Raw genomic sequence first — 20,852 nt, forward strand, 5'->3', positions numbered from 1 at the left:
ATAAGCTAATAAATAATTATTAGGAAAAAAAAGCCTGAGAAATGCATACTACACTGACATAGAAATCCATGATTTAAAATCAATGGTATCTTCTCAACATCAAACATTACTAGTCATATGGATTTAGACAATAATGCAAGCTTTGTGAAGACACTGACATCTCTTTTCAGCTGTGTAGCTGGTATCTAGCACAGTACCTGACATAGTAGTGCTCAATAAGTGGATGAATGAAAATGGTCTTTATTCTTATGTTTTGGTGACTTAAACTTATATACTTAAATAAATCAAACTAACAATTTTAGTTGCACTGTTTTTACTTAATAAGTCATGTTGTCTTTCATATTGATAAAAATAAGTTAATATTGAATAGTGTTGTCTATCTTTTGTAAAGTTTCCAACATTACAAATCTTTAAAAATCTTTATTTTTTGAAATTTTCCGCCTTATATTTGGATGTTTTATTTATATTTACATGATTACAGTCAACCAAAAGCAGTAACTAGTATTTGTTAGAATTTTTTTTTTTTTTCTGAGGTGGAGTCTCGCTCTTGTTGCCCAGGCTGGAGGGCAGTGGCGTGATCTTGGCTCACTGCAACCTCTGCCTTCCGGTTCAAGCAATTCTCCTGCCTCAGCCTCCCGAGTAGCTGGGATAACCAGGTGCTCACCACCATGCCCGGCTAATTTTTGTATTTTTAGTAGAAATGGGGTTTCACCATGTTGGCCAGGCTGGTCTCAAACTCCTGACCTCTGTGATCCACTAGCCTCTGCCTCCCAAATTGCTGGGATTACAGGTTTGAGCCACTGCACCTGGCCGTTAGAACTCTTTAGACCAATTTGGAAAGCAAATCTGTGTCTGTACCCAATGTGTCTGGCCGAATTTATATTCCGATTTAGGCCTATTCCCCATCCCACCTTACTAACCCCACACCAGAGTGTTGTTCATTTCCTGTCTGAATAAGCAATTTGATGGCTTTAAAACATCTTTTGTTTCAAGGTTCCGTCACCCAAACATACTAGAGTTGGCTGCATATTTTACAGAGACTGAGAAGTTCTGTCTGGTTTATCCATACATGAGAAATGGAACACTTTTTGACAGATTGCAGTGTGTAGTAAGTTCTATCTATTATTCTGTCTGATCCTCTGACCCCCTGAATCCCTGGGAGAGCTGCTGAAACCGTCTGGGAGAGCTGGGAGGCAAGATGTGTTTGCATGAGGGGAAAGCCAAGGATGGGTTTCCCAAGGAAGCAGTACTTCTTGGATTAATTTCTTACTTTTAGAAGGCTGAGCAAATACCTGAGTTAACGTGTTTTGTGCAACATTTGGCAACCATGTTGGGTTCTTACTCATTATATGGTAAGAACCCAGCAAATCTTTTGGCAACCATGTTATATTATATTTGATTCTGTACCTCCAGTGAGTTGGTATCAACTACTCTTATTCCTTAAATAATTTTAATTTGTATAACTTTATTAAAGTATCCTTCAATACAAAGGAGCGCCGTAACAGTGACACAGACTCTAAAGAGAAAGAGGCAGCCTGGACGACATAGCCAGATCTCGCCTCTACTAAAAAAATAAGTAGGCTGAGCGCAGTGGCTCACGCCTGTAATCCCAGCACTTTGGGAGGGCGAATTGGGCGAATCACAAGGTCAGGAGTTCAGGACCAGCCTGAACAGCATGGTGAAACCGCATCTCTACTAAAAATACAAAAATTAGCCAGGCACCTGTAAGCCCAGCTACTCAGGAGGCTGAGGCAGGAGAATCACTTGAACCTTGGAGGTGGAGGTTGCAGTGAGCCGAGATTGCACCATTGCACTCCAGCCTGGGTGACAGAGCGAGACTCTGTCTTAAATAAATAAATAAATAAATAAATAAATTGCTGGTCATGGTGGCACATGCCTGTCCCAGCTACTTGAGAGGCGGAGGCAGAAGAGTTGCTTGAGCCCAGGGACATGGAGGCTGTAGTGAGCTATGATTGTGCCACTGTACTCCAGCTTGGGTGACACAGAGTGAGACCTTGTCTCAAAAAAAAAAAAAAAGAGAGAGAGACAGAGGGAGAGAGAGAAGGAGGTTGAATAAATGCCATGATTCCTTGTTAGATGTCTTTGGAGGTTAAGTTTAAAAATTGATTCCAAATAGGTTAAGTTTCAGTTAGGATGAGAATAAAAGCAGATTGTCTCAATTACTCATACTGTTGTACCACAAGTAACTTAAAAATCTTATTTAATGAACTTTTAAGCAGTGTTACCTTACTAGCTATGTTTTGATTAAGCTAATATTGAGAAGTATTGAGTATTTTCGTTGTCTATAAAAGAGGCCTATAACTGTCATCAGTAGCAGAAGGAAACCCATCTGGAATTAAAAATAGGTTTTGGAAAACCAAAACGTTGATTCACCCACCTCACCCCACCTTGCTATCTTCTTCTATTCTGGTGTATGTCTGCATAATGAATACTTAGGTAGTTTTTACTCAGAAAGTGCAACCAAACCAATTGCTGTTGTCGTTTTAGGGTGACACGGCCCCACTCCCTTGGCACATTCGAATCAGTATATTAATAGGAATATCCAAAGCCATTCACTACCTGCACAACGTTCAACCATGCTCGGTCATCTGTGGCAGTATATCAAGGTAAATGATTCCAGAGCTTTTGGTTATACCTGAAAGCTTCTTTTATCCTCACACATGAGTCATACTTCACACTATTCTCTGCTGTAGTTCTCCTGGTATGTATGTGTGTGTGTTAAGAACTCTTATCTAGGTATTTAAAAATCCTATATTTCTATTAATGAAAATGTGTCTACCAAATTTAAAAAGCTATATGTATGTTGCCAAAAAGAGAGTTTACATTATCTTTGGTAATTATTAATGAACAATGTAGGATAGACAATTCTGTGTACAGATGGTCCCAATTTATGATGATTCAACAAAATGATTTTTTTTACTTTACAATGGCACAAAAGTGATACGTATTATGTAGAAATCATACTTTGAGTATCGCCATACAATCATTCTGTTTTTCACTTTCAGTACAGTATTCAATGAATTGCATGAGGTAGTCAACACTTTATTATAAAATAGCCTTAGCACTAGATGATTTTACCCAACTGTAGGCTAATATAATTGTCCTGAGCACATTTAACATAGGCTGGGCTAAGCTGGGATGTTTGGTAGCTTAGGTATATTAAATGCATTTTTGACTTACCATGGGTTTGTCAGGATGTAACCTCATAAGTTGAGAAGCATCTGTATTTTAGTAATTATTAATGGCACTTTGTGAAATGAACCTGTATTTATCTACTATTTTTAAAACTGAAGTTTAAAGAAAAATTAAGCAACTTAAATGGGGATTCCTAGCAAGCTGGCAGTAGTAAATAGCAATAAAAATTGTTTGTCCTTGAGTCTCCAGTGTCTTGCTAATCCTACTGAGCCTGCTGTCTCATAACTTTATATATTAACCTATGACAAGCTGAGCAGCAACCCCAATGTTCATTTTTGAGACATGAGAAAATTAGAAGCAACATCTGCCACATTTCTTCTTCTAGACATAAAGAATCATTCACCCAGAGTAGATACTCCCTGCCGGTGAATTTTTTTCTATTTGCCCTTTATCTTCAACCTGTCCAAAAGTACATGAATATACCTTTGCTGAATATCAAGGAAGACTGAATTTAAAAGGCTGCTGCTGCTTCTGAACCATTTCCCAGTATCTTGAAAAAAACTTGTAGTATGCTTTTGACTTGGGCAGAAAAAGAGCTGATTGCTTACTTGTTTTTCTGATGAAATGAACTCCATAGGAAAAGACTCTAGGTTTTACTTACTTCTAGAGGGGCAGGGTGACCTACCCATAGACGTCTGTGCCTGTTGCAGTGTGGCAATCCAGCAACTGCTAATGGCTTTGTAGAATCAGCATAAAATTAATGCACACTCATGGGACCTGAATATAGAGGGACCGTGAGGGTCTTCAGTCAGTGGAGTTATCCGTTGAAATTGCTTTCAAAGGGCTGAGGTGGCCACCCACAACCTAAAACAATCCCTCCTCCACTCAGCTTGCAACCAACACTGAGCACATTAAGTGCTCAAATATATGTTTTACTGAGTAAATAAAATATCTGGAATGTTGCTAAACATATTCGTCCTTTGGTCTAAACTTAAAATAAGTATTAGCTTATTTTAAATCCCCAAGCAGTAATAGATTAATTTTATTAAGTTTCCTTTTGTGTGGCTGAGTTCATCAAATCCTTTCCTGAATGCAGAGTTTGAAGAAGAAAGAAAAGAGAAGGTGTTGGGGTTTTGGCTCATGATGGGCGACGGGGACAGAGGGTCACTAACTGAAGCAAAGGGAGCATCAGGGCAGGGAGGGAGGCAGAGGCAAGCTCTGCCCATGGCCCGTTCCATTCTTTTTCACAGCTGAAACTGGGCAAGGTGATTTGGATGTGCCTAACAGTGTCTCTCTGCTGGTATTTGGTGAGAGCACAGGCTTTGGGCCCTCATTTCCACTTTCTCACTGTTGGTTCGTGTCTTCAGGTTGGTCCAGGAAGTGGGCTCAGAAGCACAGATTTACCTGCAGGAGGTTTTTAAGGGAGGGCTCTCAAGGACAGCAAATGAAGCGAGGAAAGGAAAAAGGCAGGATTGGGCAGTTGGAGAGGTTGAGTTGGGATATTATTGTCATAGAGGCCTCAGTCCATGCCATGGGGAAGCACTGAACCTGGGGTGGTGTTTCAAAGAAATCCCAGAGGCAGGCAGGGCACTCTGAGCTTTGCACCCCTGCATCTGACCAGCCCTCTTGTGGAGCAGTCATGTGGCTGGGTGAGGCAGCTCCCTTCCACCAAGACAGTTCCCAGACTGTGGCTCAGCTGTGAGCCTTCTTTAGCCAACTCTTACTGTTGGGGAACCAGAGCCTCCCTGGAACCCAAGGAGGGAGCCAAGTAGGGTGGGGAAGGACAGGGTGGGGAAGGAAGGGGTCGGGGGGCGGCGTGGAGTCATGGTGGGAGATTGCACCGTGGCAGCCACCACAGTTATGAAGGAAGATTTGACAGGAGGGAGTTCTGAAAAATGTGACTTGAAGATTTTTCTTTTTCACATGCTTTGCTCCCCACCCTCCTCCCATCCTTTTCTCTTAGCTCAGTGTCCCCTAATGTTTAAATCAGAGAGACCTTCCACTTAAAATGCGAATTCTGAGCAAATTGCTTAATGTCTCTAAGCCTCAATCTTCCTCTCTGCAAAATGCTAGTAGTAGAATAATAGCTTCTATCTCCTAGGGTTAAATGGCATAAGGTCCTTGGCAAAGAGCACACACATCTTCAGTGGTAATTCCTGTCCTGACTGGTTGAGAAGTGGTGGGAGTGGCACAGTGACAGAGGCCAAGTAGTGTGGTGGCCAATCAGTCTTTTTACTTAACACTCTTACCACTATCGTCAATTTATAGTGTTTGAAAAGTGGACCCACTGACTAAGCTCTAGTTTAAGAAAAATTACTTCTCTGTTATTATGTTTACTGGCCAGGTGTGGTGGCTCACATCCATAATCCCAGCACTTTGGGAGGCCAAAGTGGGCCAATTACATGAGGCCGGGAGTTTGAGACCAGCCTGGCCAACATGGTGAAACCCCATTCTCTAATTAAAAAAAAAAAAAGTGTTTATTAAATATCATGAGAATCCCACTCATCTTACTTCACAAATATTTATAGAACATCTGTTGTGTGCAGAGCATTGTGTTAGACCACAGTGGGAGAGACAGTGATGATAATAGTCTTGTCCTTGAAGGTTCAACCTGGTGATCAGAAAGATAACACAAACACAAAATGTGTAGTGCAATGGTAACTATGCCCACTGAGTGGTTGGTCTGAGAAGGCTTCGTCTCGTTAGAGAGTTCCAAGCCAAGTCTTGGAAAAAGTGGGTCATTGCAGTGGATTGGTTGAAAGAAGCAGAGAGAATATTCCTGGTGGAGGCAATAATTAGTTCAAAGGAACAGAGTAAAGAATTGCCACATATATAGTAAAAGCAAGAAAAATCAGTTGGTTGGAAAAGAAAGGACAAGGTTGGAGAATAAGGTAAGGTGAGACTAGAGAAGAATGAGGACTGTGGTGAGCAGGGGATGGAATGCAGCTTTGGATTCTGACTAGGCTGAGGAACTAGGTTTGACAAGCTGGGCTCTAGTGAAAGTCTGCAGCTTGTCTAGGATGTAGGTGGAAACCGAAAGGTTCTAGAGTCTCTTAGGTGGTCTCACAACTTAAGAGGAGGCCAGTTCTTCCAGGTCACTATCCCAGGAACTTGTCTGGATGTGCAGAACTATAAAAATCATTTAAGCAACACTGCTAGACAGAATGCCCAACAGGTAACAAAGATACAGAGTACCCAGAGAGATCTGATCAGAAACAAGAATATTATGGAAGAGACAGGACTTGAAATGCATCTAGCAATGTATTTTATATTTTACTTGGTGGTGGGGCTGCTGACAATTGTTGCCTTTCTGAGTGTTCCAAAGAGTTCAAGGATTTCAGTGTAACCCATCCATAGAATGTGCCCACCCAGGCGTGTGTCAGGGTATGGAGATCCATGGCTGTGGGCATTTGTTTGAGAACTGTGGTTTCACAAGGGCTCATCAGTGTGTCCCTGCCTGTTCCAAAGCAAATCAGTCCCTTCCACAGCCATTGAACTTTTGGCCTTTCTGCTGAGCCTGCCAGCGAAGATGTTAATTAGTGCCAACTATAACAGTAGATTTCCCTCTCGTGTTGGTGGTATGCACACCTGTTCTCTAGAAGCTGGAATGAAACTAACTCAGTTCATTTGGGCCACTGAACACCTGTCAGATGGTAATGACAGTCAGTCCCCAGCAGCCTCAGCCAGATGTGATTGGCTGACCTAGATTACCCTCCTGAATCTCTTTTAAATGAATCCTCCACTGTGCTCTAAACCTGGGCCTCCCTGAGTCTTGGTCCCTCTGTGTGTAGCTCAGTGCTTTTAAGACTGAGCTGTCTAAATCCCTGCCTCTTTTGCCTTTGTCTTATTAATTTTCTAAATCTATGTAAGGGAAGATAGCTTCTAGGAGGGATGCAGTTTTATTGTATGGCTCCAATAATTGGCTCAGAAAAGGACATCTCAAAATCTGTGTTAAACAGTGGCCTTTTCCCTGAGTAATTCAGGGCTCTGTTTTTATTGGAGGAGTGAACAATGGAAGATGCTGTTACCTTTATTTTCTTTTCTGTATTTGGGCTTCAGAGTGATGAGTCACAAAAGACTTTATCCTAACCCTTTGATATTATTAAGTTACGTTTTTAATAGTATGAAATAGCATGGAACAATGTATATAAAGTGAGATTAAGTGGAAAAGACCAAATTAAAGTAGCATATAGTATATAATTATAACTTTGTATAACTACAAATTCATGCATTAAAAAAATATTAAATGTAAAACATACCAAAATATCAACAGTGTTTTGTTTGGTTGGAGAACCTATAGCTTATTTTTCAATGGCTTATTTTTTACTTCTTTATGTTCTTTAGATTGTATTTAAAGAAATGTTCTAGTCTAACAATAACATAAAATTTATTAGGCAAAAATAACTTGGCGTCAGACCTTACTGTCTCAAGCCAACTAATTGGAAAAAGTTCCAAAAGACAGTCTCAAGTTACTAAATGAAATCCTTATCAGTGCAATCATTCTCTGTAATTAATTTTATCAGTAAAGAAGCTTGATAATCTGTCATTTTTATGGTTTTAAAATAGTTTTTAAAATGAAAGTCGGAAAGTCATTATTCAGCAGCCTGGTGCCCAAAGTGTGAATAACATCTTTTGTCTAAAGCAAAGTGAAATGGTGCTCATGTCTTCAGCAGGGAGGAGGCAGGATGAGGATGCGGATGTGGGAAGACCACCAGAAATCTGGGTTCAGGCCAGGTGAGGTGACTCACACCTATAATCCTAGCACTTTGGGAGGCTGAGGTAGGCAGATCACTTGAGGTCAGGAGTTTGAGACCAGCCTGGCCAACATGCTGAAACCCCATCTCTACTAAAAATACCAAAAAAAAAAAAAAATTAACCAGGCATAGTGGGGTGCACTTGTAGTCCCAGCTACCCTGGAGGCTGAGGCAGAAGAATTGCTTGAACCCAGAAGGTGGAGGTTGCAGTGAGCTGAAATTGCATCACTGCACTACAGTCTGGGTGACAGAGCAAGACTCCGTCTAAAAAAAAAAAAAAGAAAAAGAAAAAGAAGTCTGAGTTCAGATCCAGGTCTTGTTTCTCTTTCTGTGGCCAGAGAGTGGCCAAAAGTTTTCACACTTGCACATTCGGAGCCAACCAAGACAGTCTTAAGGTGACCTCTTGTTGCTGTCAAATTCTTTGACATTACTCCTGCCTATTTGTACTGGGCTCTATACTCACGAGTCTAGGACTGTTACAGGAGAACGTGACCCTGTATTCTCTTAAATCCTGGCCAAGCTTTACCCTGATCAGCTTCCAAATTAGAATGAGGTCAGATATGTTTAGGGAGGCGCCTCCAGTGACCTGCCCACTCTGGAGCACGCTTTAGTCAAAGTTCTGAAATGCCTGTTTTTCTGAAACACCCTCTCCCTAGTCTTTTATCTGTCCTTCCCCTTCTTTACCAGCCACGCTAGCGATCTCGTTGTTGTCCCTGTCTCTTATCACTGGTTAAGAGTGTGGCCTTTGGGGTCACATAGATCTCAGTACAAATCCCTACTTCTCTACTTTCTGGCACTGTGATCTTGGGCAAGTCGCTTAATCCCCTGAGGCTCAGTCTCTTACCTCATCTGGAACTGGGGTGACAGTGCTCCGCCTCCTCCCAGCATTGTGAGGAGGAAGTGAGGTGATAGACTGAAAGCACAGCCCAGGCCTGGCAATGAGCTGTAATTATCCCCCCACAATGTGAGAAAAGTGCTTCATCTAACCTGTACTTGAGCCTCTGCTGTATGGTGGGCCCAGCATGTTGTGGGGGTCCAGCTCCATTTGGGTGCAGCTCTCATTATTCAGACTTCTTTTCTGTGGAGCTAAAATCCTGTGACTTGCCCATTTGCCGCTGGAATTATCTATATACAGCTAAAGAAAAAGGAGATAAAAGCTCATTTCATTTCTCTTTGAAATCAATAGTCTCTTAGTCTTTTATGAGTAGCTGAATAAAAAGATGTTGTCTTAGTTAACTGTAGTAAATTGAAAGAGCACCAAACAGAAAAATAGTGGGGCTAGGTGTTCTGGCCCTGCTGTTAAGCGGTTTTGCATGGAACAAGTCATGTCAACCCTGTGGGCCTCATTCATCTCCTCTGCAGGATTCTATAGCAGCGATGACAAGTCAGTGTTGTCTCATGTTCCATGTCTGATTGATTGATAATGATTTCCCACATGCAGGGTTGAAAGAGAATCTATGGTAGGTGCTTTCTGAACTAAATTTTTGATGTTTGCCAAGAATATGGTAGGATGTTTTGGGAGGATAAATGTTATGGCAACATTTAAGCCACATATGCACCATTCCTGTACTGAGTGGTCTAGGGCTACCCTCAGTTTCAAATCCTCTTTACGTAATTGATTATATCAACAAATATTTACTTAGTATCTTCTATAGACTCAATATTACGCTTAAGTAAACAACATCAGGTGGTCTCCCTGTGAGTGTCAAACAGTGTCATTGGAGCTGTACAGTAGGAATTTTGGAGAAAGGAGCACTGGAATTTGGAGCAGTCAAGTGAAAAGTTCATGGAGGAAGTGAATTTTATGGCTGCAGAGAGGACTCAGATAAAAATAAAGCAGGGGAGAGTATTTTCAAGATGAGGGGAACAGAATGGAGAGAGGCCAAGACAGCAGAAAGCATAGTTTGTCCTGACTGCATAGTAAGTACTAATACCTTAAGGGTAGCAGATAGACTGCAATCAGATGAGAGAGCTCAATGAGAGCCAGAGACTTTTCACCTGGCATCAATGCCTGCTGAATAACTTGTTAGCAATCCTCCCAGCAAGCCTGAGTTCAGGTATTATAGTTATTATCTCCATTTGATAGAGGAGAAAGCTGAGGCTTGCAGAGATTAGTGACTGGCCTCTGTCTCATGGCTGTAGAAGGGAAAAGGGAGGTTGCATTCCATGTTTGTGTGAGTCCAATCATCATGCACTTTTTAAGGAATTAAAGGTCTGGGATTAATGGAAGCACGTAGGCATCATTGGCAGAGACAGGGAAATTGGGAAGGAGAGGAGAGCATAATTAGTGTGCAGAAACTTGGAAATGCTGACATTGGACTCCTGGCAGTAGCAACAGGCATTGAAGGGGAGATCGGGCCTGGAAAGCGGTGAGAGTAGATAGCTTTCTAAGGAAGAAGCTGTCAAAGACACAGCTCAGAAACACCCACAGGAGAAGCAATGCCCATGTTTCCAAGGTGTTTTCAACAAGTCTGGGGGTTTATTTAGCTAAAAAATGTCTTAGTAATTTGAACTCTTCAAAGAGAATGTTATAAAAACAAAATCTGCTTCCAGGTGGTGGAATTTGAGAAGGAAAGGACTTAAAAGAATCTTGAAAAGTTGCAGCCTATATTCTTGGCCAAAGGGCCTCACATTTTTATTGGAGAAACGAAGATGTTTTTGACTTACAGGATCACTTAAAAGCATCTGAAAGCAGTAAACTTCCTTGTTATTTCCCTCCTAGCCCTTAGTGAGCTTAATTGTTTTCACATTTATGAACTATCTTAAATGGAAATGCATTTTATCCTCAGCATTTTCCATCCCAGACATTTCATTCCTGCTAATGTTTCCAAAGCAAAGAGATAATCTTGGTGAACATTTCTAATGTTTCCTATAAAATCATGTTCTTTAATCAGTATTGTCATTTGTCTCCTGCCAAGTGAAACAGTCTTTCATAGAAGGGAAATGGTCTAGGGAAGAAACAAAGAAGAAGCCATTTGCTTCAAAATGGACTTTTTTTTTTTTTTTTAATGGAAATTGATCAGAGATGTAAGGTCAGAGTGAGTGAGTGCATGGATAATTTCTTTTCTAGAAAAACTGAGTGGTTGGGAAAAGGGCACAGGGGGCCACAGGTTGGCCCCTCCCTGTGACCAGGACACTGTTGCCTGAAGACCCAGGCTCCTCCTGCCTTTATCCCCAGACGGGAAGGTTGGAGCCCAGCTCGTTGTTTAACAGGCATGTCAAAGCCTACAGGGAATGCAAAGTCTCTTTCTTTGTTTGACTGATAAGATTCTTTAATCAGTCTCCTCCCTCTCCCTCTTAAGCCCCTCAAAAAGCCTATTTTTATCTTTCAGAAAAATTTTAGATATATACAATTCTTTTTCCTCAGATTTTTCCTGTTTTCCCCCAGTGCCTCCCCTCTTCTAAAATATCCAAATTTGATTTTTTCTAAGGGATGCCAAAACAATTAAATATGACATAAATTAAAATTTCCCCTATTAATTCTATTTGCCACCACTCTCTCCCCAACATTCATTTACTTATACACATAGATACATACACATATGCACGGTACATGCCAGTTTTTTTCTGTCTCTCCATTGTCTTAAAATGTCTGGAAAATATGTTTGCCCAGAACTTCTCTGGAACTATTTGAAACTCAGCCAATTTGTTGTCATTAACTAATTGAAGGGTCCTCAGATCTCCAGGGACATCCTACAACCCCCTGTATTTTTGTTCCTTGAGTTGGTGTCTTTGAACTTCTGGAGACATGCAACCAAGCCTTTTGGGATTTTAAGGTAAGGTAATGGACGTAGGATGGACAATGGCCAGCCTATATCCTTTAAAGCATACTTTGAGCCCTCTGTGAGTGTCACTCTCCTTACGTTTTCTCATTTAATACTGGTAAGAACCCCGTGAAGTAAGCATTATCAGATCTTTATACCAACAGGGAAACAGGCTTAGGGGGGTTGTGCTAGTTGTGGGTAGATTTTGAGTTTCACAATTAAAGGAGGAACACCCCTTACTGGGCCCTTGCACCGAGTGCCTAGACTCAGAAGGCACCAACAAGCAAAAACAAGCTTGAATACTGTGTCTCTCAGACCTGCCTAGGTTCAACAGGGATGAAAGAGAAAGCTCCGCAGTTCCACAGGGGAATAAAGGGTTTCAGATTTGTAGCATTCCAGGCAGGATGCAGTGCACACTTAAGTTGGGGTGGGGTGCACAACTTTTTTAGTAGCTTGCAGGTTCTAGGAGAAACTGAGTCTTGCCTCATCTGGTTAGGGGAGGCAGGGCATCTGGTGAGGGGTGTCTCGGTGTTGCAACAGCCGTAATACAGACAGCACATGTGTGCTGTTGCCTCAGGCTGCCCCTGAGGGGCCGTTGGGTCCTCTTTATCTCTGGAGCCAATCTGTGGCTCCTTGCCCCCTCTTCCCTAGATCCTTCTTTGGAGTCCTGGCCTTTCCTGAGAGTTTCCAGGCACCCAGGAGCTGGACTGCTGGACCCATATATATACTATATACTATATAGTATATATATATATATACATATATATAAAATATATCGGTATATATATTATATATATGTGGGTATATATCTCTCTCTCTCTTTAAAAACCAATCATGCTCTTTCATGCCAAATATGGTATTTGCACTTGAATTCAAATCCTGCATTATAATCTAGGTGGAGCGTCTTGTCTTATGTTTAAGGTCCAAGGGATTGAACTTAATTAGGAGATAAACTGGTGAGCAAAGAAAGCAATTCTCATTACAAAGTAGCATTTGTTTGGGGGATTCAGGTCCCCCTGAAAATTGTCGTAGAGACCCCTACTAATAGAGAGATTAAGTAACATCCTAGAGTCAGGTTACAAACTCATCATCTGTATAGGATTCTCCATACTTCCTCAGTGTACAACCAATGATCATTCTGTTAAAGGAATTATCTGGAGAGGGGATGGCCTCTCTGTTAAGGTAAATAGCCTTGTGTTAAAGAGTAGAAAAAATAGATTGTAGAAGCATGAAATTGAGGATATGAACCATGGATATGGGTCAAAGATGTCTTTTATCTATCTCTTTGGTGGCCACAGTTGCTTGCAGGCTGCCCTTTTGCATGATATTTCCATGATTGTAGTTATTTTAGGTTCTCAATTTTGTTAGTTTATTTTCACCCCACAGGATTAACTTACTCAGCTGACCTGCATGGAAGCTGAAGGCACTTTGTGTTTGAACATTCTATTTAAGGTTGAAGCAGGGGAAAAGAATTAAGGTAGAAATTGATCGTTGAAGGGCCTTTTGCAATTTCCGCTTTCCTAAAACAGAACATCCTTCTTCCTCAGCTACCGCTAACCTTTATTTAGAACAGAATAAATCACTGGACTCAAAATTTATGTTATACACTAAAGTCAGCTGAAAAACGACTTATCTTTTCACCGATTGTCATTATTCAAACTGTAAATTCAGTACCCTAGAATAATTTCCCATCTTATTGATGGCCTTTCACTGACCCAAAGTCCTCTCTGGGTTTTATGGTGTAAGCATTGTTTGTGGTTACTCAACTCCCTTCTGCCCAACTTTCACAGAAGCTGACTCACCATTTGCTGAAAGCATCCCACCAGCTTTGCTATGGGTCACATAAATGAATTAGATTGAAGGTTTTGTTGTTATTATTGTTGCTTTTTTCTCCCTTTTTGTACTTAAAAAAGATTCAGGGAATTTTTTTTTCTTTTTTTTTTTTTTTTGGTGTTTCAAAAATTCAGCTTTTGCAGTCTCATGATTCTGGCATTGTCAATTACAATTCTGTGCCTTTTTTTAGAGCTGTGATAGAGGAAGATGTTTAGGTGTTTGACATTGAATATCTGCCATTCAGAACATTCCTGCCCTCCCCCTGTGCTGAAATGAAATGGGGCATGCAGAAGTGACTCCGAAGTTGAAGGGCAGAAGGTGGAGTCCTGGCAATGAAGGTTGGAGAACCTTTTTTTCCCACCTTGCCCCCAGGACTCTGAAACCCTCAGGGCATCTCCAGGAGTCTCAGACTTGATCTGATCCATTGAAGAGTCAACCTAGGGAAGAAGTGATTATGAACTGACAGTCTCTTCTTAACTAGAGCTGGAGAGAAGTCGGATCTGACTCTAGTCTGTTACTCATCTGAGGTATGTCAGGATAGTCAACAGTTCTCCCAGTGAGAAAGTAAGAGTGGGTGAGGAGTGACAGATGGGGGTGTGTGAGGCCCAGGATGGCTTTAGCAGCTGCTGGGTTCTCCAGGGAGAAGGGAGAAGACAAGGAGAGAAATGACAACTGTGCTCATTGATACGAGCCTTGGGAACCAGGCCTCTCTGGCCTTCCTTCCATAAATGCTAAGAGCACACAGCTGATAAGAGGCCCTAGAGCTCAGAAGGTGGGCTTTTTGGATTTTACAATTCCCTTGCCACCCTTAGCGGAAGGAGGAGTGAAATAAAGTTTAAAATGTGTCTTTCTTTATCCTTAAAAGACTGCGGGGTCTGGGCGTGGTAGCTCATGCCTGTAATCCCAGCACTTCGGGAGGCGGAGGCGGGTGGATCACCTGAAGTCAGAAGTTCAAGACCAGCCTGGTCAACATGGTGAAACTCCATCTCTACTAAAAATTAGCCGGGTGTAGTGGCAGGCGCCTGTAATCCCAGCTATTCAGGAGGCCGAGGCAGGAGACTCACTTGAACCCGGGAGGCAGAGGTTGCAGTGAGCTGAGATCGTGCCAATGCACTCCAGCCTGGGGGACAAGAGCGAAACTTTGTCTCAAAAAAAAAAAAAAAAAAACCACTGGAAGTGCCTTTGTTTTTTCTATTGTCAACTCAGCCCTAGACAAAGTCTGGACTAGAATCTTTAAGGCCTTAGCTTCATACATTGAACTGTTTCCCCCAAACTCTCTAAATAGAAGTGGGACTCTGAGTCCTCTGAACAGTAAGAACACTTGCAGTTCAGACCTATGGAACTGGGGCCTGCACATTAACCTACCTGTATAGGGATAGCAAAGACTTCTGGAGCTTTTGTAAGATCCAAAATTTGTTCAGAATTAAGAACTTCTTGATATCCCGTGGCTGTTGCTGTAGCACTTTTAGTAACAGCATGTCGTACTACAAATATGCCTCTTGGCATTTTGGATGGGCAGGTCTACTATTAGATGCTTTGGTTTCAGGGGATAAAGAGGAAGCTCTGAAGAGCCCTAAGCAAAGCCGGGAATTGCATGACTTTCTGTTGGCTGCCCTACCTCCTCAATATCCATCTGTTCTCTTAGAATTGATTACTAATCTTCCTCCTAGTTGCCATTTTTTGAGCATTACCAAGTGCTGGGGAGGACACTATGCACTTCGTTTTCCCCCTGCCAGAGTTCTGTTCTCCTCATTTCACATGAGAGGAGAGAGGGCACTGAGGCTTACATGGCGAAGGAAACTGTGGGTGGTCATGGAGCCAGAGAAAGGCAGAGCTCCTGGCTGTATGCAGTGGGAAATGGATCTCTTTCTTGGCTTATCCTTTCCCATTCCTGCTTTGACAGCCCTTTGAAGGTAAAAGTAAGCCAATGCCTACCCTCAGCCAAAATGTCAGATGATTCTTAAGGTTTTTAATGTGACAACTGCTTATATTGACTATAAGCACTTTGCCTTTGTCTCTGCAAACATTTGTATTTTAAATAAGACTCAAAAACCAAAAAACAGAGATGAAACCATGGGATAGGGCTGCCATGAGGGCAGGGACTACCAAAGAGTCCTCAAATCATTCCAAGTTAGTGGCTCTGCGCTCATAAGCCAAGCATTTCACAACACAGCTCTTGCACATAACAGACACATAATCAGCTGATTAAAACTCAGTTCATGTTCTCTGTAAGTGTAAGAAAAGCACAAGGAAAGCTGTTTTGGTTAACTTCAATTTCTCTTAGTGAGAAAGCATCAGCTTTATCCAGCAACTTCACATATGTATCTTTAAGTTTGAAATGCCCACTGTTCCTAGGTCAGGTTTTTATTCTAGGTTGCAGATAACACTTGGATTTATACATTAAGAAAAATGAAAGAATGTTCTCTAGTTCATGGAAATTTGTTTGGCTTTATTTTGACAGTGTTTTGAATTAACCAGATAAGAAGAAGGTGAGTTTAGTATGTTTGTTTACACTGAAGTGCCTTTATGATATTTTGTCTTGTTTGTCCCTGATCACAATTTTAGTGCAAACATCCTTTTGGATGATCAGTTTCAACCCAAACTAACTGATTTTGCCATGGCACACTTCCGGTCCCACCTAGAACATCAGAGTTGTACCATAAATATGACCAGCAGCAGCAGTAAACATCTGTGGTACATGCCAGAAGAGTACATCAGACAGGGGAAACTTTCCATTAAAACAGACGTCTACAGCTTTGGAATTGTGAGTACCAACTGCCAGTTAACAAAGGAGGAGAGTTTATTGCCAAGAATGTTCTAGACTCTAAGAATTTTTTAAAGAGTTTTAATTTTTGACTCATTGATTTCCTGTTAGCCCATCTTATATATTAATTTTGTGTAATCAAGCAATTAATAAAATATAAAGTCATTAACTAGAATGAACTATATTCATAGTCATGGTTAATAGTTGCAACGAATTGTGTGTATATTTTTAAGATATATAGCTGACTTTCTATATCTTCCTTGTAGGTAATAATGGAAGTTCTAACAGGATGTAGAGTAGTGTTAGATGATCCAAAACATATCCAGCTGGTAAGAATTGTTTTCATCCTGGCACCTATCTCTTGGTCATTTTCTGATCAAGTTCTCTGTGATAAAATTGTCTCCCTCTCTTCCAAGCGGGATCTCCTTAGAGAACTGATGGAGAAGAGAGGCCTGGATTCATGTCTTTCATTTCTAGATAAGAAAGTGCCTCCCTGCCCTCGGAATTTCTCTGCCAAGCTCTTCTGTTTGGCAGGCCGGTGTGCTGCAACGCGGGCAAAGTTAAGACCATCAATGGATGAAGTGAGTATATACATGGTTTTATTCAAAACTGAGCCCACAGAACCATGGAAAATCTAAACTAGATAAATTGTGTATCTAAGTGAATTATTTGTTAATGAGACAAATCCAGCCTCCAACAGAGAATTCCAACATAATAGTTAGTGTTTCCAGGTCAAAAAGCCACATCATTTGGTACTCTGGTAGAGGTCATTTCTAGGTGGAATGAAGACCCCACAAAAAATTTAATGTAAAGATGTAAATGAACAGTTTTCAGGGAATATTTTATTCAATCTTTTTTTTTTTTTTTTTTTGAGACTGAGTCTCACTCTGTTGCCCAGGCTGGAGTGCAGTGGCACTATCTCGGCCCACTGCAACCTCCACCTCCCCAGTTCAAGTGATTCTACTGCCTCAGCCTCCCAAGTAGCTGGGATTATAGGCACGAGCCACCACGCCTGGCTAATTTTTGTATTTTTAGTAGAGGCGGGGTTTCACATGTTGGCCAGGCTGGTCTCGAACTGCTGACCTCAAGTGATCCACCCGCCTCGGCCTCCCAAAGTGTTCAGTCTTCATTAAGAGATCTGGCTCATTATAAATGCAGCATATATTTTCCTTATCCATTTTTTTAAATTTATTAATCTACCCATAGACTTAATCACCCATTCATTTATTTGTTTATTTGCACAAATAAACAAATACTTAATTAATGCCTACTCTGTGTATGCCAGACTTTGTATTGGGTTCTGGGAATACATCAGTGATCAAGATGCAATGACTACCCTCAAGCTCACTGTTAAGAGGAGTCAGATGAGTAAACATAGAATGTTGGTCCAGCAAGAGAAACATAATGATAGACAGAAGGCCAGGTTGCCGTGGAGCATGGATTCAGAATACACACCAGCCCATGGAAGTTAAGGAAGCTTTTTGATAGATATGACGGTTTAGCTAAGATCTGAAAAACAGGTTGGATTTAGGCAGCAGTAAGGATGGAAAGACATCCCAACCAGAGAGAATGAACACCTGCAAAGTCTCCAAGGTGATGGAGCCCATGGTGCTAAGACCACAGATAGTTCAGCATCATGGAGGGGGAGCAGTGAGGGGAAGCCTGGAGTGGTTAAAATAATAGAAGCTTCCATGACAGAGGGACATGAATTCCATTCTAGGAGTTTGGATTTTATCCTGAGTCTATCATAGAGCCATGCAAGGGTTTTAAACAAGGAGTTGACATAATCAGAATATAAACAGCACTGGCCTTCGAGGCAGGAGAGCTGTATTCCAGGCCTGACACCACCCGTGAGAGTTATGTGGAGCCAAGGGCTTAGGAAGGAGCGATGAGATGTATCGTGCAGGGACAGAGAATTGGAAGCCCGGAGATCTGGTGTCAAACAACAGGTCTGTACCTTACTGACTAATGATACTGCTTCCCTTTTCTCAGCCTCAGGCTTTATCATCCATAAAATGAGAATGATTAATGTTGTTTGTACAGGTTAAATGAGATAATATATGTGAAAGCACTTTGTAAATTGTAAAGCTCTCTATATGTATTTTTTTAATTACGTGTGTGTGTGTATATGAAGGTATGTTGTATGGTGTATTAATTATATCAAGGGTTCTCACATCTAGCTGTACATCCAAATCATCCGAAGCTTCTAACATACAGATTCCTGGACCTTCAACACCTTATTTTTTGAATGACAATCTCTATGTTGGGACCAAGGGATATGCACTTTAAAAGAGCTCCCTAAAACTTATGGCATTTGGTCAGGCGCCCTGGCTCATGACTGTAATCCCAGCATTTTGGGAGGCCGAGGTGGGTGGATCAGCTGAGGTCAGGAGTTTGAAACCAGCCTGGCCAACATGGCGAAACCCCATCTCTACTAAAAATACAAAAATTAGCCGGGCATGGTGGCACATGCCTGTAATACCAGCTACTTGGGAGGCTAAGGCAGGAGGATTGCCTGAACCTGGGAGGCATAGGTTGCAGTGAGCCGAGATTATGACACTGCACTGCAGCCTGGGCAACAGACTGAGACTCCATCTCAAAAAAACAAAAACAAAAAAACCAAAACCAAGAACAACAACAAAAAACTGGCATTTAAGAATTACAGGTTGGGCCCACCATTTCCTTATTCCCTTCCAATCTTCCACATATTATGGTTGAAGTAAAAAATGTAGAGACTTGCCCAAGTTCACAAAGCTAGTTGGTGGCAAATCTGAGGCTTTAATCAGGTCTCTTGGTATTTACTTTAGTGTAGTTTCTTTTATACCTTGTTTTAAGTCACTTAATTTACTCCTCAAAATAAAGGGGTTAGCTAATCTTTAAGATCCCTTCTAATTCAAAATTCTGTAGCTGAACTAATTTCATGAAAATGAAAGAATATTCTTTATAGGTGGAGAGATAAAGGGTAAAAGGAAAGATTATTCAAACTTAATTTAATGTCTGTTTGCTTCTTTGTTATTAGGTTCTAAATACTCTTGAAAGTACTCAAGCCAGCTTGTATTTTGCTGAAGATCCTCCCACATCACTAAAGTCCTTCAGGTGTCCTTCTCCTCTATTCCTGGAGAATGTACCAAGTATTCCAGTGGAAGATGATGAAAGCCAGAATAACAATTTACTGCCTTCTGATGAAGGCCTGAGGATAGACAGAATGACTCAGAAAACTCCTTTTGAATGCAGCCAGTCTGAGGTTATGTTTCTGAGCTTGGACAAAAAGCCAGAGAGCAAGAGAAATGAGGAAGCTTGCAACATGCCCAGTTCTTCTTGTGAAGAAAGTTGGTTCCCAAAGTATATAGTTCCATCCCAGGACTTAAGGCCCTATAAGGTAAACATGGATCCTTCTTCAGAAGCTCCAGGCCATTCTTGCAGGAGCAGGCCAGTGGAGAGCAGCTGTTCCTCCAGATTTTCCTGGGATGAATATGAACACTACAAAAAAGAATAAATTCCACCAGAAGATAAAGAAGAAAGCAAGTATTGCGTAGGCGCCTGAGCATAGGTATGACCCTTGGGAAGACGTTGGCTCCATAAGCAATGCCAAGAGAATGATCAATACTGAGTTTGGGTGATGGAGATAAACAATCTGGACAATTCCATTCCTTTTTTCCCAAACCCTCAAACAGAGTGCCTTAAAAAATTGTTTTATCAGGATAATTGTCTCATGACCAAATCCACGCTCAGTTAGAGCCATTCAAAATTCCTTAAGATCATGGGTTCTGACTTCAGCCAAACAAAACAATCAAAGCCTACCAAAAAGGGACTGGATTTTAATGTCTTCTCCATCATCCTCAGTGTGAGTCCTCAGAGCCTCCATCTGCGGAGAACATTCATTTGGATTCCATCGTTTGGTTTAGCTTGCTTGCAAGGGTTGTAGGAAATGTCTAATTTGTAAATGTTAATAGATACCTTTGGAAAGAATCACCTTGTTATTCTGATTGACCCCTCTTGTTTTTTGGTTAATCCCTGACTAGCCTGCTTGTCTGAAAATGAGCCAGGTTCACCCTTGGCTACAGCATGCTCTGTGTTGAAAGGGGATTTCTTCCCAAGATCTATCCTAAACTCTTAGGACAGTTTATCCTGTATTGACTATTATTACAGCTTTTTAAAAACAGGCTTAGTGACCTATTATATCTTAAGGAGACTATATGAAATGTCCATCAAGTAATTTTTATTCCTGAGAAAATGGCTGGTCAAGGGCCTAGGTCAGCTTTTTGTTTAATCTACACCTTTCAACTCTGGGCCTTCACTCCTGCTGTTTCTTGGATCTCCCTCTTTTGAAATCCTACCAATCATCAGAGCTCTACAAAACTGCCATCCTCCTGGAAGCTTCCCTAATCTCTACAAACAGAAGTACTCCCTTTATCAGTATTTCCATAGCAATTTCTTTGTATTTCTATTTTATATTTATCACTTTCTGAATTATATCAAAGCTACGTGTCTTATCTCTTTTTTTTTTTTTTTTTGAGACAGAGTCTCGCTCTGTCGCCCCGGCTGGAGTGCAGTGGCGCAATCTCGGCTCACTGCAAGCTC

The 20,852-nt window shown here is 41.3% G+C and overlaps 1 protein-coding gene across 10 annotated transcripts in view; it reads left to right on the forward strand.

Annotated features, from left to right (window-relative positions):
- Positions 1-20,255, forward strand: part of IRAK3 (interleukin 1 receptor associated kinase 3) — a 116,673-nt gene extending 96,418 nt beyond the window's left edge. For all 10 annotated transcript variants that reach the window (XM_063646476.1, XM_063646475.1, XM_063646473.1 and 7 more), the window contains 6 exons: positions 994-1,108; positions 2,509-2,627; positions 16,073-16,271; positions 16,538-16,600; positions 16,688-16,852; positions 19,291-20,255. In XM_063646476.1, coding sequence (XP_063502546.1) covers positions 994-1,108; positions 2,509-2,627; positions 16,073-16,271; positions 16,538-16,600; positions 16,688-16,852; positions 19,291-19,767 — 1,138 coding nt within the window. In that variant the 3' untranslated portion in view covers positions 19,768-20,255. The remainder of the gene's footprint in view (positions 1-993; positions 1,109-2,508; positions 2,628-16,072; positions 16,272-16,537; positions 16,601-16,687; positions 16,853-19,290) is intronic.
- Positions 20,256-20,852: the final 597 nt, after the last annotated feature.

The sequence above is a fragment of the Pongo pygmaeus genome, chromosome 10 (assembly GCF_028885625.2).
Source record: "Pongo pygmaeus isolate AG05252 chromosome 10, NHGRI_mPonPyg2-v2.0_pri, whole genome shotgun sequence".
In the NCBI taxonomy this organism is placed as follows: domain Eukaryota; kingdom Metazoa; phylum Chordata; class Mammalia; order Primates; family Hominidae; genus Pongo; species Pongo pygmaeus.